The sequence below is a fragment of the Galeopterus variegatus genome, unplaced genomic scaffold, assembly GCF_000696425.1.
Source record: "Galeopterus variegatus unplaced genomic scaffold, G_variegatus-3.0.2 Scaffold1194, whole genome shotgun sequence".
NCBI classification, from domain to species: domain Eukaryota; kingdom Metazoa; phylum Chordata; class Mammalia; order Dermoptera; family Cynocephalidae; genus Galeopterus; species Galeopterus variegatus.
In genome coordinates, this window is record NW_007727305.1 from 125,851 (window position 1) to 141,632 (window position 15,782).

A 15,782-nucleotide genomic window follows, 5' to 3' on the forward strand; every position below is an offset into this window, starting at 1 on the left:
GCGGGAGCGCCACTGCGCTCCCAAGCAGCGCACTGTAGCAGTGCGCCACCGGGCCAGCCCAAAATTTGTATCTTTCTGATGAATGTAAGAATACTACATGGATGGACATTATTTTGAATTTCAGGAGGAGGAATTTAGGCTATACCTTACAGGGATGAAAAAGATCCTTGAACTCTGTGCATGTAGAGACATTTAAATATGTTTTTCAACATGTTGTAGAATCTTCTTGGGAAGAAAAAAAAGACTGTGTTAACTCTTCTCTGAATGGTTTTCGTGATAATCTTTATAAAAGCCAGGTGGAGGCTTAATAGTTTTTCCAGTCCTTTGTTGCAGTTGTTAAGAATATTTAAAGAGGAAATATCCTGCTATAATATTAAGTGAATTAGACTTTGCTGTCTCTTGGCAGAGGCAAGGCACATCTTTACCGTTAGGTGGGTCGTGCTCAACTCTGGGAAAATATTTTGGTTTCTTTTTGATAAGTAATGGCTAATTTTGTATGTGCTTTAATTTACTTGACTGTTTTTTTGGCCTTTTACTCAAGCCTACAGTTTATGAATAGTAAGATGTAATATTTGGCTATGACGTGATTTATGTGAAAAAGGATTCCCAACGAGAGACTTTTCACTGGAAAGTATTTTGTTTGTGCACTCATCTGTTTTTGTTTACCTTGCTCAGACGTGTGCAGTTTGCTTTTCTGAAAATGTGTGTGGTGAAATTTTCATTCAGAAAGCAGATGAACCAGTCTGATCAAAGAGAAGGCTGCATTTCTGCGTGTGTGCTCTTAAATTCAGGTTATGGCGTGGTGTTTCTGCTTCAGACACAGACCAGTTTGAGGCATTCTGAATTAGAAATTCTTTCCTCAAATAAACACATACCCCCCACTTACTACACAGAGTTTCCATTATTTGAAATGCAGAAAGCAAGAAGGAAGAGATTTCTGAGGAGGGACTTAAGTATCTGAGACTGAAAATTGGTGAACGCTTATACTGACCCCAGTGTCTGAAGCGTAAGCTGAGAGCAGTGAGATAAACGGCTCGTTTTGAAGGAAATCAGAACCGTGCGTTACCACTGCTGATGAGAAGAGTAATGTTCTTACCACGTGCAGAGCCTCCCTATTTCTACAGGGTTAGCAGTTACCATCTTTTCCTTTTTCCTTTTAATCCTTCCTTCTGTATTTGAGGGTGTGGATTCAGCTAGAAGAACTGGAACCTTGTCCTCCGCTCCTACAACCTGACAAGATTTTGTTCAAATGTCTTGATCAGGGTCATTTTGAGATGAATGACAGAACCTAGGCCACACTGAAGTTACTGCACTTGGCCTGTGCTGATCGTCATGAATGGGTTGTTATGCAAGTGTTGTTTTTTTCAGCTTGTATTTCTTTTTGACTCAAGATCCGTTTTGATTTCTCTCAACTTATAACTAATGAAGGAGAGATCATTTGTCCAGCATTCTTGCTGCTCTGTGTTCCTCTGTCCTGTTGTGCCATAGGCTCTCCCACGTGGAAATAAAGCCCTGTTTTGGTTAGGAGGAAGAAATTGGAAGGCCACGTACACTTCCTTACTGTTGTTTGGGAGGAAAAACCTTTTCTCTACACTCTTAGGTTCTGTGACAGGGTGCCTGCAAATTAAGCTGACAAATGACAGGTCAGCGAGAGAGAAAACAGTGTATTTATGCATGCTGTTCATCACATCCACCCCTGTGATCTTTTACTTCTTTTATTTCTCTCCCTTGTGAGATGATTTATCACGCCAGGGAGTTTCTATTGTGGACCAGCTTGACTGTCTCTTTTAATATGTTCCTCTTACTTTTTCTTCTCACTACTTGTAAAACATGCTTCAGAATTTTATCTCAGTGCTTACAATGGCCTTGCTGGGCCAAGCAATAAATGATAGTGTTTTTCCTTTAGAGCTCACGGCGTGGGTGTAAAGTGAAAGGTATTATTATCCCATGCTTTTTGGCTGTTGTCTTTACATATCCTGCCTGCAACACTATGTCACCGTGTATTGTGAGCCTTCTATGACAGGTGAAACTGCAAAGCAGATTCTTTGTTTCACTTTTGGTAAAATAGAGCAGAGGAGACCCTAATTGTGGCTTTGGATCTTCCCCCAGATGTCCTGTGTGATAATGAACAGGCCTTCTGTCCCCTCCCCCACCCACTGTCTGTCTGTCATGCAGAGCTCAAAGCTCTGTCCATTCCCCCTTAGGTAATTGGATAAGGATCAAATGACCAATGATGTAGTGTCCTTGAGGAAATATGAATTACAGTATTCCATAAATGCAGCTGCACCATCACACCTCAGCCTTTGGTACACTCTTAGAGTGGACTTTTGCCTCTATGTTTCTGTAGGCCAGTATCCTTACCTGTTTAGTATGTCTTTGAAAAAAAGTTGTTTGAACAGTTTTCCTAATTTGTTGACCAACTCCAAAACAAGCCGGTTGATTGGTTCAGGCTGGAGTTGGATATTTCAAGCAGTTTACTCTGAACATTTTGATAATAGTTGAAAGTGGATGCATGTCTTAAACCAGTAGCACTCAAAAAATACTCATTTGATGGAAATTATATAGTAAGCTTAATATACTTTGAGTCATTATGTAACTACATGTATTTATATTATTTCTTTTTAATTGTTTGTTTTGAAACAATCTCAAACTTACAGGAAAATTGCAAGTGTAGAATAAGGGTACTGTTCTTTCTCCTGATCGATCTGAGAATAAGCTGTGGGCATGGTGCCCATCACCCCCAAATACTTAATTGTGTATTTCCTGCAAGCAAAGACATTCTCCTACGTGATCACAAATGGAAAATTAGTATTGATACATTACCACCATCAAATCCTTGAATCTTCAGATTCCACTCAAATTTACCTGTTATCCCAGTATTATCCTTTATGGCAAAAGCATCCAGCCCAGAATCAGGCATTACAGGGGTTATGCTTTGGGTTAAATGTGTCCCCCAGAAGTTCATGTATTGGAAACTTGACCTCCATGTAACAGTGTTAAGAGGGTGAGAAATCATGTTATGTAAATTGAAAGGTTGGGTCCTTAAGATGTGATCAGATTGTGAGGATCTTGCCTTAGTGAATAGATAGATCTATTTGTGGAGTAATGGGTTGATGGTTTAATGGGTTGTCATGGGTGTGGTTCTGATGGTTTATAAGGAGAGTGAGTGAGCAGGTTAGTTCTCTCTTGCTCAGCCTATTCTTACTGTGTTATACCCTGAGTTGCTATAGAGTCACCCCACCAGGAAGAAGCCCCTCACCAAATGTGTTCCCTGGACTTTGGACTTGCCAGTCTCTGAAACTGTAAGAAATAAATTCTATTTCTATATAAATTACCCAGTTTCAGGTATTTCATTGTCAGCAGCAGACACGGACTAACAAATGTTGCCTGTCTCTTTAGTATCCTTCCTTCGGGGACAGGGGCTCACACTTTTTTTTGACTTTCCTGACCTTGACGCCTTTGAAGACTATGGGGCACTTCTTGTATAGAATGCCACTTGGTTTTGTGTTTTTGATTCCTGTGCTGGATTCAGCACGTGCCCCTTCAGCAAGAATATCACAGGAGAAAGGTTGTGGTCTTCTTGCTGCTGACTCTGCCTTTCCAGACCCAGGCCTGGCATTAGCTATTTCTCCAGGGAACCATCATTTGTTTCTTGTCATTTTGTGGTGGGAATTTTTTTTTAAGTAGAAAATGGTATTTAGAGATTAGACCTGCCATGAGGTGTGCTCACTGCTGTTGGGANCATGTTATGTAAATTGAAAGGTTGGGTCCTTAAGATGTGATCAGATTGTGAGGATCTTGCCCTAGTGAATAGATAGATCTATTTGTGGAGTAATGGGTTGATGGTTTAATGGGTTGTCATGGGTGTGGTTCTGATGGTTTATAAGGAGAGCAAGTGAGCAGGTTAGTTCTCTCTTGCTCAGCCTGTTCTTACTGTGTTATACCCTGAGTTGCTATAGAGTCACCCCACCAGGAAGAAGCCCCTCACCAAATGTGTTCCCTGGACTTTGGACTTGCCAGTCTCTGAAACTGTAAGAAATAAATTCTATTTGGAGAAGGGAGACGTCCAGCAGGGGAGGTGGCTTCTATTCCCAGTTTCAGGTATTTCATTGTCAGCAGCAGACACGGACTAACACATGTTGCCTGTCTCTTTAGTATCCTTCCTTCGGGGACATGGGCTCACACTTTTTTTTGACTTTCCTGACCTTGACGCCTTTGAAGACTATGGGGCACTTCTTGTATAGAATGCCACTTGGTTTTGTGTTTTTGATTCCTGTGCTGGATTCAGCACGTGCCCCTTCAGCAAGAATATCACAGGAGAAAGGTTGTGGTCTTCTTGCTGCTGACTCTGCCTTTCCAGACCCAGGCCTGGCATTAGCTATTTCTCCAGGGAACCGTCATTTGTTTCTTGTCATTTTGTGGTGGGAATTTTTTTCTAAGTAGAAAATGGTATTTAGAGATTAGACCTGCCATGAGGTGTGCTCACTGCTGTTGGGAGGTCACTCCTGCCACTCGGTGGGCACAGCTCGGTGTTTGTGTGTGGGGGTCTCCCTGTATGTATACACATGCATGTGTGTCTATGTAGGCATATATGCAAACACACTTGCATTTATATTTATTTCTATAACTGTTGGGTGGGGAGTTCCCAGGACCACCCGTTTAGAGATGTGCTACAAGGACTCATGTGACTCGGCATATAGCTGTACTCATGGCTAAGATTATTGCAGCAATGCAGTGAGATCATAAGGAAAATAAACACAGGCTGAGTCTGGAAGAGGCGCAGTGTGCAGCTTCCTTACATGCTGTCTCTCCCGTGAGGGGTCACATGGAACATACTTTTCCCCCAGCAACAAAAATGCCGCAGCACATGTGTGATGTTTCTGCCCAGGATTGTAATTGGGGGCTGGCTGCTCTGCCTAGCAGGTACCAAATTCCAGAGGGAAAGCAGTTGTTCGGCGAAGACCACATGGTTTGCACAAGCAGTGTAGTCACAGTAAATCTCTCTCAGCACTTCCAAAATCCACGTTCCCAGATGCCAGCCAAAGCCAGCCTTGCTGTCAGGCTTTTTGAAGGCCTGCGTGTTAACCCTCTAATGCTCACACCTGGTTGCATCCAGGCTGAGTTCCAGTCCTGCACCCCAGGGTCCACCCTACCTTTTTCCTTTCTTCCATTTGCAATACCCCTCTCTGACAGCAGAAGGTTGGCTCATGCCATCTCTCTTTGGCTTATTGGTTTATTTGATCTGGCCCCATGGCCCCCTCCACCATGCTTGTTGTGCTTCCTCCCTGACGGACTTCAGTAAGGGGGGCCCATGGGACCAACACCTTTGGGAGGGAGGGACGGCAGCAGGATTGGGCAGTCGGGGATCACCCATGATGAAGCCTGACGCTCAGGTGGCCAGGTCTTTTCACCTCGTCCACTGTCAGTCCCAGGGCCATCCTGGGAAAAGCAGGGCGCAAGGCAGCTTTTTGCAAAGCCTTATGGGACTGCTACTGAAGGCTGTCTGCCAGCAGTCCTCCCAGCAGCCGGGGTGGCAGGTCTTTCTGTGAATGGGTCCCAGCCGAATGTGGTGGATCCCCCCAGCAGTGCTCAGTCCCCCCACCCTAGCATGGCTTCTAGAGGGAAACGTTGAGGAAAGGCAGGGAGGAGGAAAGGAGACACCCTCTGTAAGCTCTGCTGCAGTTCCTATTTGCATGCACGTGCACAGTCTGTTCCTCGTTGTCGAAGGTCTCCTGAAGACACTTGCTTCCACTGAATCCTCCCAAACTAGCAAGAAAAGATAAAGCTGTCCTTTTCCCATTTCCCATGAGCAACTTCTCCCTTCTCCGTGCCTCCCTCTGAAGTGTCACTATACGTGTGGGCTTTGTAATGTGGGGGTTTGGGACACATAAGTATCTTGTCTTTGAGCTCTCCTTCCACAGTTGGATGTCTGACCTGTTTTTCACATTTCTCCTGCTTTTTTGTGTCTTTTTTATTTTTATAAGAGACTTTAAGAACCTCAGTATCGAACCCTTTTGAACAGAGCCCTAGGACCACCAAACACATAGTGGCTAAAACTGCAAGAGAAAATGTACCTGTCAAATATCTTTATTCTACATTTCCCCCAGCATGAGGGATAGTCCATGTCCACAGAGTTGCGTTTTATTTGTTGCACAACAAAAACAGTAAGCAAGAAACACCCAAAAGCGAGTCCTAGAGAGGGAAGTTTCTCCATGTAGGGTCGGTGGAGGTCCTACAGAAATCAACAGGCTGTAGAATTTAAAGCATGATGTTATCTACAAAAGATTGCTTTTTAGGTTTTACTACACAGAAAGTTGAGCTTGGCACATCAGAGAAACTGAAGAGAAAGGAATCCAGAGTGACTAGGATATGAAAGACCAGTGAATAAATATAACGTACATTCTTTTTCAAGTTAGAATTCTTTTTTTTTTTTTTGCTGTTGATAACTATAAAAATGATTTATTAGAAGAAACATTTTTCCCGTCTCCAGAAAGACATTAAAAAAAAAGTTAAAATATACTCAGTGGCAGTTTTTTCTGTTTACTTCTATCATTGCATTATTCTTTGTGAACCAGATGATCAAGGTTTTGAAGTCAGTGTTTTGTTTGCAAATTCCAAAAGTGGTGGTCTCCTTAGTTCATTCTCATATTTTTATGAATTCATTGCCTGACATTCCTGTTGTGTTCTGGAGTGGACTGTTGGAGACCTGGACACAAGAGTGTGCAAAAGAGCAGGTTAGGCCAAGGTTTCAGGTCCTCCCTCGCTGGTCGGCAATGTCTGTTTACCTTGGAAGTTCATTTCTCTTACTTTGGTTGGTTTCCCAAAAACAAACACAAGTGTTATCTGCCAAAGCTACCACTGCATGCTGCTTTTCTGCAAAATCGTCAGTCAAGATTTCAACTTGAAAAAAGGGTGCCCATCGAGGCACAGCTATTTTGATGGGTTCACATTTGAGTGGCCTCGAAGTTTAGTGGGATGCGAACTAAAGAAAGACCTGTGATCTGTTGCCAACTGAAAGTTTATCACTACTGTGTCTCAAAATGTATTGAAAGGTGGTTGAAACTTATTTCCAAGTGCTCATGTTTCCAGCCAGGAATTACTTATATCATATTACCATAAATATTTGGATAAGGGCTTCAGTACCTATTTTTACAAGAACCCACACAATTGGCTTTCCAGTAGATCTGCTTGCTAGTTTTATGTTGGTGCCTTCATTACATGTAGTTTTTCTTGGGGAGGAGAGAGTTTTTTCCCCAAAAGTAAAAGCAACAAATGACTGTATGTAGATTCTGGATGCATCCTCCCTCTAAATTCCTTGTCCTCTTAATGGATGGGGGAGGGAGGAAGGGGGCTTAATTTTCACTTTTTGCTAAATAGTTATGCTTATGGGAAGCAATATTTCACTTTCTTCTGTTGTTACCAGGCCAAGGGGAAGATATAAGAGATAATTAATATTTAAGTACCATGGCAGTAAAGTGGCCATCTCTGTGCAAATGTTAGTTGTATTTTTAGGATTCCCATACCATAAAATCAGTTCATTATGGATACATACAAAAGGTGTTTGAATTTCCAGGTCTCATTTTTCAGGTGCATTCAAAAAGTTTTGGGGAAAGCTTCAGTGCCCTTAGTCTAGACTAGTCTTCCCCTAAATACAGAGAAAAACTCTTAAGGATGACCTCAGAGAATTGTTAGAAAACAAACCACAAGAGGGGAAATGCACAGCAGGCAACAGCGTGGTCAGGAGAAGTGCCTTTGGGGGTTGGGGGTGAGGTGTCAACAGATGGTCTTGGGGTCCCCGTCTTTGTCCCTCCCTTTCCCCCTTGAGATTTGTCAGCTCTAGCAGCCATAACAAAATTGCACAGGCTGGGGGACTTAAGCAACAGACGTCAGTGTTCTCACAGCTCTGGAGGCTGGAACTCCCAGATCAATGTTCCGGGATTAGTTTCTCCTGGCCTCCCTCTTGCGGTGTCCTCACATGGTCTTTCCTCTGCGTGCACATCCCTGGTGTCTCTTCCTCCTCTTATAAGGCCACCAGTCCTACTGGATTAGGGCCTACCCTTATGACATCATTTACCCTTAATTACCTATTGAAAGGCCCCAATCTCCAATTACAGTCACATGGGGGGTTAGGGCTTCAGTAGATTAATGGGGGTGGGGAGGACACAGGTCAGTCCATAATAAGAGTGAAAGTCTCCTATGTTGTTCCTTGGTTAGATTTACTGCTTTGATTTTTTCGTTTTTAACTAGAAAAATGCATTTTATTATTCCTAATATACAAATCAAGACTGTAACTTTCTAAAGACCTCAGTCTAGTAAGTTATTAAAAGAAAGTTACATATGAAAGACTTGATTCCAGTGCCTGTTCTCTGAACTGTACAGGGGGCAGTATGACCTCATCTGCTCTTGGTCACTCAATCAAGGGTTGAGTCCCTGAGAAATTGCTGAAAGTGTGCACGTTCAGAAAGGATTAGATTTACTGCTTTGTAGAGGGGAAACCAAAACCGTGGCAGGAAGTACTGCAAAGCAGATGGCTTCTCTGGGAGCAAGTGTAGTTCACGGAGCCATCTGCCACTGTCCCAACCTAGAGGAGAGAGTGGTTATCCTGCTGGGCAAAGAGAAGTTAGATAAAGGCTTTACCATTTCAGTTCAGGGCTGATGACTGTGATGCAGGAGCCCTTACTATTTCTGCTGGGCTCATATAAGTGCTCTGCACTTTTCTAGTTTTGGGTTTTCTAGTTTGGGTTGGTTTTTTTTTTTATTATAGAATCCATTGTGTTTCTCTCCTTTTAATGTGACCTTGCTTACCTGTGACCATTCAGCACTGATGCTGTTCATGAATAATGGAAATTGTCCTCATTTCAACAATATGATATGCACTCTTGACAAAGATTTGTATGGCTTTCAGAATCAGAATCCCATATATGCTCATGTTTTTCAAAAATGAAATATAGCCACAGGAAAATATCCATTATATTTCACCATCTTCAGTTTGGGAACCATGCCACTTAGATATGTACCACATGATACTAATCTTTGGTATGATACTCTGTATAGCACAGTGAGAACATGCCGATGGGGGCCTTCATTGCTGTGTATTCTGATTTAGCCCTGTTATCCCAGGGCTGAAGTGGCTGTTTTTGGAATATGCTGTTCAGAATAGTCTGAATAATAACCTGGCCTTAACAATGCTCCCCCTTCCTTGTTTGCTAGGTACAGAGGCAAAACATACAGGGCTGTGGTCAAGATCGTGCGGACATCCGACCAGGTAGCAAATTTCTGCCGACGGGTCTGCGCCAAGCTGGAATGCTGTCCAAACTTGTTCAGTCCTGTGCTGGTTTCTGAAAACTGCCCAGAGAACTGCTCCGTTCATACCAAAACCAAGTACAGTGAGTACTCGTGATAAGAAAAACATTAGTCCACAGGCCTGCAGGGTGGTGTGTTGTGCTGTGGTGCATATTTGAACCTTTTGAGGAGTTTTCCATAGGAATCGCTGTGGAAGAGTTCTTCAGGATCTACTCTGGCAGATGCATTGTGCTTTTGGCCTGGCGTAAGGAAGGGATGGGGGTGATTAAAACAGGATGCTCTGTCACTGCAGGCCTTGGAAAAGACATGGGAATGCGTCGGCTATCATGAATTTCAGTGGATCGATTGATTCAAAAGCTAATTAAGGAATGCTTAGTAACCTGAATCACTTGCTGGGCCGTGCGCTGGGACATCGTAAGGCTTCTCTCATGGCCCGTCTTTACATGGGGGCCCCTCCTTGTTTGTCATGACATGCTTCTCCCCGCTTACACACGTTCCTCAAAACTCTGTCAAGGGGAGTGACTGGCAAGTTTGGAAGCAGCCATTGCTTTCCATCGCTTTTTGTGTTCCCACTGCCTTTGTCTCTCTACCACTTGCCCCACTCAGAGCACGTGCCCCTGCTGTCCCATCCCTGTGGTGACTCTGCCTTTGTGGACCACCTCTCTCAGACCTGCCCTCCCTCTGCTCTGATGACCACCTTCTCCCATGCTAGCCACTCCCAGACACCCCCACCTCAGATATCTCAAGCCCTGTTTCTCTCCAGTCCTGGCCTTCTGAGCTTTCCACATCTCCCCTTGGTTATCTCTAATCTGAGGGGCAGGTTGGCTCTGCCAGCTTGTGTTCCAGCCAGCTGCCAGGGCATGACGTGACCCCCGTGATGGGGCCTGTGCCCTGAGCCACGGCCACTTGTCATTTGTCAGCTTGTGTGTTGGAGCCAGGAATCTCGAACTACCTGAAGCAGTATTCAGGGTGTGACTGGCCTTCTGTTTTACCTCCTCTCTCTGTGTACACACATGTGCACGCACTCACACACCTGTCGACTTTCCTCTCCGTTCCCGTTAAGGGTCAGCTGGGCCGTCTGTCACGTGGAGCCCCACCAGTCTGCACACACAGTCTCATGGGGAGGAACCGCAGGTGTGTTCGTACAGCACGCCCCCTGCTCTCTGAAGAACTTGTTCCCTCATCACCTTACCTTCGGCCAGGGAGGGCTTCCCTGAGGTAGCAGCTACTCCTGAATAGAAAAGGATTTGACTGCGGGCTGAACTTGGCCTTGATTGTTTACTGTACAAATGGGCCTCTCTATTCTTCCAGGATATGGGAGATGGGAGGGAAAGAGCAGGTTTTTACAATTCAACTCAAGCACAACTGAAATGAACTTAAAGATTTTTCTGGATCTGGTATTATAAAACTTCAAAATCCTGAGATCCCTTGGGTTAACCAACAATGAATGTTGCTAAAAATAGAGTTGAAGCTCCAGTGAGAAGATGACAAAAAAATACTTTGGTGGAATCAAGAGCGATCAGTAAGGGCAGGGATCACCCAGTCTAATTCCAGCACTCTAAAAACGTACTGACCTTGGGTTGCATTCAGTAGAACCAGTTCTGATCTCCAGCAGCCTGCTTCTGAAAAACCAGACGACACCAGCTCTGCCGCGCCCACTCAGGTTTTGGGGTGTAGACAAATGCTTGTTCATTTGTACCTGGACCTGGAAATAACCATGAAACCACGTTCATTCCATAGCAGTCTGTTTGTGCTCATCAAGGAATGTGGTCCCAGTTGAACTGGACATGGGATGTTCCAAGCTGCCCTGTGGTCAGGCCCCCTCCAGAGGCTGATGAGATGCACAGGGGCTGTCCAGGGCAGGTGTCCTTTCTGTGAGTTACAGGTTTGCTATTGTGTTGATTCTTGGCAGTTTTTATAGGTCATCTTTAGGGACCAGATGTGAGTGAGAGGTTGCAGGAAATAGAGAATTTTAGTCATGAAGGAAACCTACATTAGTTAGTCCTCGTGGTCTCATTTTGCAAGTAAAGAACTTGAGGTCCAGAAAGGTTGGGTGACTTCTCTGTATAACGAAGCTTAGTCCTACGTCTCTGTGGGCCTGTGCTGAAATCATGCTTCCCTGCAAGTGGGGGTGGCCACTGTAAACCAGGAGCTGTGCATTTATGACATTTTCTCTCAGCTCACTCTGTGGATAGAGGTTCCTTGGCTGCATTTGGTTCTTTTATGGAATCATGGAGTTACATAGTAGGACAGTTGAGCCTTTGGTTAGTGAGTATGTCATCTTGATCACAGTCGTCATTGAGTACTGGATTCTTAGTAGTGGTTTGAATTAGTTGATTATACATTTAGTGTATAATTAATTAATTTATTATTGAAAATGGGTAAATAATTTTTGAACTAATGTCCTGTATTAGTCCATTTCTGTTGCTTATAGGAGAAAACCTGAAACTGGGTAACTTCTAAAGAAGCAAAACTTATTTCTTATAGTTTAGGAGGCTGTGAAGTCTGAAGTCCGGGAAGTCCCTCTGGTGAAGGTCTTCTTCTTAGTGGGAATGCTCTCCAGGGTCCTGTGGAGACCAGAGTATCATATGGCGAGAATGGACTGAGCAAGAGAGAGCTAACTTCCTCAGTCATTCTCCTTATAAAGCTGTCAGAACCATGGCCATGACCACCTATTAAACCATCAGCCTGTTACTCCATGAATGGATCAATCCATTCACAAGGGCACTCTCCTCACAGTCTAATCACCTCTTAAAGGCCCCACCTTTCAAATAATGTAATTGGATCTTCTGCCCTCTTAACACTGCTACAGTGGGGATCAAGTTTCCAACACAAGGACTTTTGGGGACACATTCGATCCATAGTATGCCCTTAAGTGTTGATACAGACATTTATCTCTGCTATAGAATTCAGAGGTAATGAAAGTCTCGACTGAATAAGAAGAGAGTAAAGTATATAATGGTGTAACAGAGAGGAACACTACTTGAAAAGAAAAGTGGTGCTTCACTAATTTGGCCTGTGTGCTCAGGATCACTGGTTTGTCTTGGTCAAATCAAGAGATGGGGGAAATCCACTGTGACAGGGACATGACAGATGTTCACAGAGTGTTTGTTTATTGACTGAGTGTTCAAGATTCAGACTTAGGAGCAGGTGTCAGAGTACTTCAGTGGAAGTAATTGCCACCACTGTATGCAGTGTTTGGGGCCAGGAAAGCGGGCAGATAAACTCCTAAAAGAACTGCAGACACCTTCTGTATATGTCTGCTGGGGCTGCCACAACAAGATACCACAGATTGGAGTACTTAAACAACAGACATTTGTTTCTCACAGTTCTGGAGGCTGACGTCCAAGAGCACGGTGTTGGCAGGGCTGGTTTCTGGTGAGGGCTCTCTTCCTGACTTGTAGATGGCCACCTTCTCTGTGTGCTTACATGGCCTTTTCTCTGTGGGCTTCCATCCCTGGTGTCTCTTTCTTCCTGTATTAGTCTTACTGGATTAGGGCCCACTGTTGGATTAGGGCCCATGACTTCATTTAACCTTCATTACCTTCTTAAAGGAGATACCATCCCCAAATTCAGTCACATTGGGGGTTAGGGCTTCCACATATGGAATTGGAGGGGGGCATCATTCAGCCCATAACTAAATGTGACATATTGGAGAAATGTTTTCTCTCTGTGGAGCTCTTCTCTCAGGATTACTCAAAAAAGTTTCTAATCATCTTTCTCCCTGTAGCCTATTATTATGGAAAGAGAAAGAAGATCATTAAGCCCCCAATTGGGGAAAGCAACATTGAAAGCAGACACCCTAAACCAGCCAGACGAAGGAAACGACGAAAATCCATTTTTGTGCAGAAGAAACGGAGATCTTCCACCATGGACTGTACAGCAGGCTCCGGGGAGGTATGTTCTGTTCAGAAGCACCTTCTGACATTTGGATTTGATGTTTGTTAGCCCTTGCTAACAAACATGACTGCTTTACTGCGAAGGCTGCACCTGCAGTTTGCTGCAGAACAGTTAGAAACACGAAATAAGATGCAGCCTCCTCCTTACTTGTTGAAAACAGAGTTAACGTGTTCAGCTGCTTTGGCTGGAAAAGGGCCTCATTGGGTCCACCCTTGGGACTATCGAATTAGTCTTCAGGGACCCAGTGGACACACCTTGCTGAGTGGTTTGCACTGGGCAGCTGTTTTAGTCTGTTTCTGTTGTTTATAACAGAATTCCTAAAACCGGATAATTTAATTTCTTACATTTTGGAGGTGGGGAAGTCCAGGGTCCAGGGAACACACCCTCTTAGCACTTCTACAATAGAGATCAAGTTTCCAATACATGAACTTTTGGGGATACATTTGACTCATAGCAGTGGCCCTGGGGAGGACGGTGAGCTGGGATCAGAGCCTGGCCTGTCATTGCTGGCCACCCTGTCCCGTTTGCACAGATCCCCTTCTGCCTGCCCACCTTCAGTGCATCTCTTCCTCCCAGGAAAGTGAGGAGGATGCAGACGCCATGGAGGATGACAGTGGGAGCGAGGACACTAGCTCTGAGCTCCGGGACGACCAGACAGACACCTCGTCCGCAGAGGTGCCATCGGCCAGGCCCCGCAGGGCTGTCACCCTGAGGAGCAGCTCGGAGCCCGCACGCCAGCCACCTGTGGAGAGGGTGCGGAGGGGCCGCAGTACCACGGCCACCTCCTCGGCAGAGGAGGGAGAGAAGGGCCCACCCGCCAGGCCCAAGGGGACAGAGGTGATGCGCCTGCTCGCAGAACACGCCTCACAGTTCAGGGCTGCTATTTGAGGAAACCCCTTTAAAATGTCAAAAACAGCAGCAGCTGCTCTAGCATAGTTCTGGAGTCTGGGGCAAAGGGAGGTGTCACCTGTTGCAGAGCGGTAAACATCAGGATGGAGTTTCAGGGCAGTGACAGCATCTTTTCTTTGGACGGCATTAACACTGCCAGGGATTCTGTCAAGATGAGGGAGGGGTCAGGTCTTCCAGTTCCCTTTGAACACTGGGTTTCCAAAATTCCATCTCTGTGTCTCCGTCACTGCACTCACATTTTGTTTGCCCCCTACCCCCCCGTGTAGGACCCCTTGGCGGTGGTATAAAATAGTGTACCACATCTCCCCTAAACTGTAGGTGGTATGCAGCCAGCTAGAAAGGTAGTTGACACCATCTTCACAAAAGTCCCTGGGGAACAGATGGTACTCTCTTGTGTCACCCAGCTGTGCCCCTTAGTGTTCCCCCTTCTCTCTGATCAGTGATGCCACATCAGGAAGCAGGCCCTGCATTGCCTGAGCTGGGGATGCGGAATGGCTGTCTCTGTGCCTTGTGTGTGTGTATTTGTTTCTTATCTCTAAAGGCACACAGTCATTATAGGTGAAGTAGTCACCAAGACAAGTTGCTAAGAAATTCCCTAGAGACTGAGACTATTCTGGGTCCAGCTGACTGCGCAGGGCTGCGGTCACTGACCTCCTGCCTGCACTCCTCTGCAGGACACAAAGCAGGAGGAAGAGGAGAGACTGGTCCTGGAGAGCAACCCGCTGGAGTGGACGGTCACCGATGTGGTCAGGTTCATCAAGCTGACCGACTGCGCCCCCTTGGCCAAGATCTTTCAGGAGCAGGTATGGGGGTTCATGGCAATTTATTGCTTTGTGCTTTGAGACTTCAGTGGTTGTCTTAGCTGACTGCCTCGTGACTGCCAGGGGGAGGTTGAGGTCCAGGTGCCCACTGGCCGCAGTTGACACCTGCATGGAGGCTCCTCTGTGCTGCTGGGCAGGTCCAGGAGACCCATTCTTATGAGGCTCCCATTGAGAGCCTCCTAGCAGGGAGGATGAGAAAACCTGCCTCCTGTCCCCACTGGCCCCTACACACCATGATGGGGAGTGAGGGTGAGGGGTGGTCTCCACTAGGCTCTTCTAACACCACCCAGTGGGGAGTGGAGGTGTCTGTTACTGTCAAGTTAGGGGGGAGTCCAGGCTCCCCTTGGCTTCTCAGATACCACCTTGTGAGGCCTGAGGGGCCCCGGTGGCAGCCTGGCTAGGCTGGAGGTCTGTGGCTGGCATGGGTGGGGCCAGGCTGTCTTCCCAATGGTGTTTGGCTGCAGTAGCACTGTTAGTGTTCACAAGTTTTCTGTCACCTTTGCAGGTCCTTTGGCCAGAGGGAGCAGGCTTCTGTTGAGCCTCTTTTCTCCAGGCCTTTTGGCAGTTCCAGGGTGCAAGCTGCTTTGGCTCTAGATCTTGTTTACTTGAAGCACACAAGCAAACAACAGCAGCAAAAATCACTAAAGAACTAGCACCATGTCACTAACTCAGGTCCCGAGGCCTCTGGCTGGTCTGCTCTCTTCTCTCCACCTCTCAGTGTCTTCTCCTGTTTTGCTTTTTTTATAACGTGCAGGGGTTTTTGTTAAGCTGAGTGGGAGAAATAGGGAAAAGTGTGTCTACTCGACCTGCCCAGGGAAGGTCTCTGTCCCTTGTGTTTTATTTAATGCA

At 45.6% G+C, this 15,782-nt stretch overlaps 1 protein-coding gene across 1 annotated transcript in view; it reads left to right on the top strand.

The window, feature by feature from the left end:
- Positions 1 to 15,782, top strand: part of SFMBT2 (Scm-like with four mbt domains 2) — a gene marked incomplete at its 5' end in the record, with an annotated part of 147,036 nt that overhangs the window by 124,116 nt on the left and 7,138 nt on the right. Inside the window, 4 exons of the mRNA XM_008575467.1 lie at positions 9,211 to 9,386; positions 13,034 to 13,200; positions 13,780 to 14,040; positions 14,787 to 14,915. Of these exons, the coding sequence (XP_008573689.1) occupies positions 9,211 to 9,386; positions 13,034 to 13,200; positions 13,780 to 14,040; positions 14,787 to 14,915 (733 nt within the window). The remainder of the gene's footprint in view (positions 1 to 9,210; positions 9,387 to 13,033; positions 13,201 to 13,779; positions 14,041 to 14,786; positions 14,916 to 15,782) is intronic.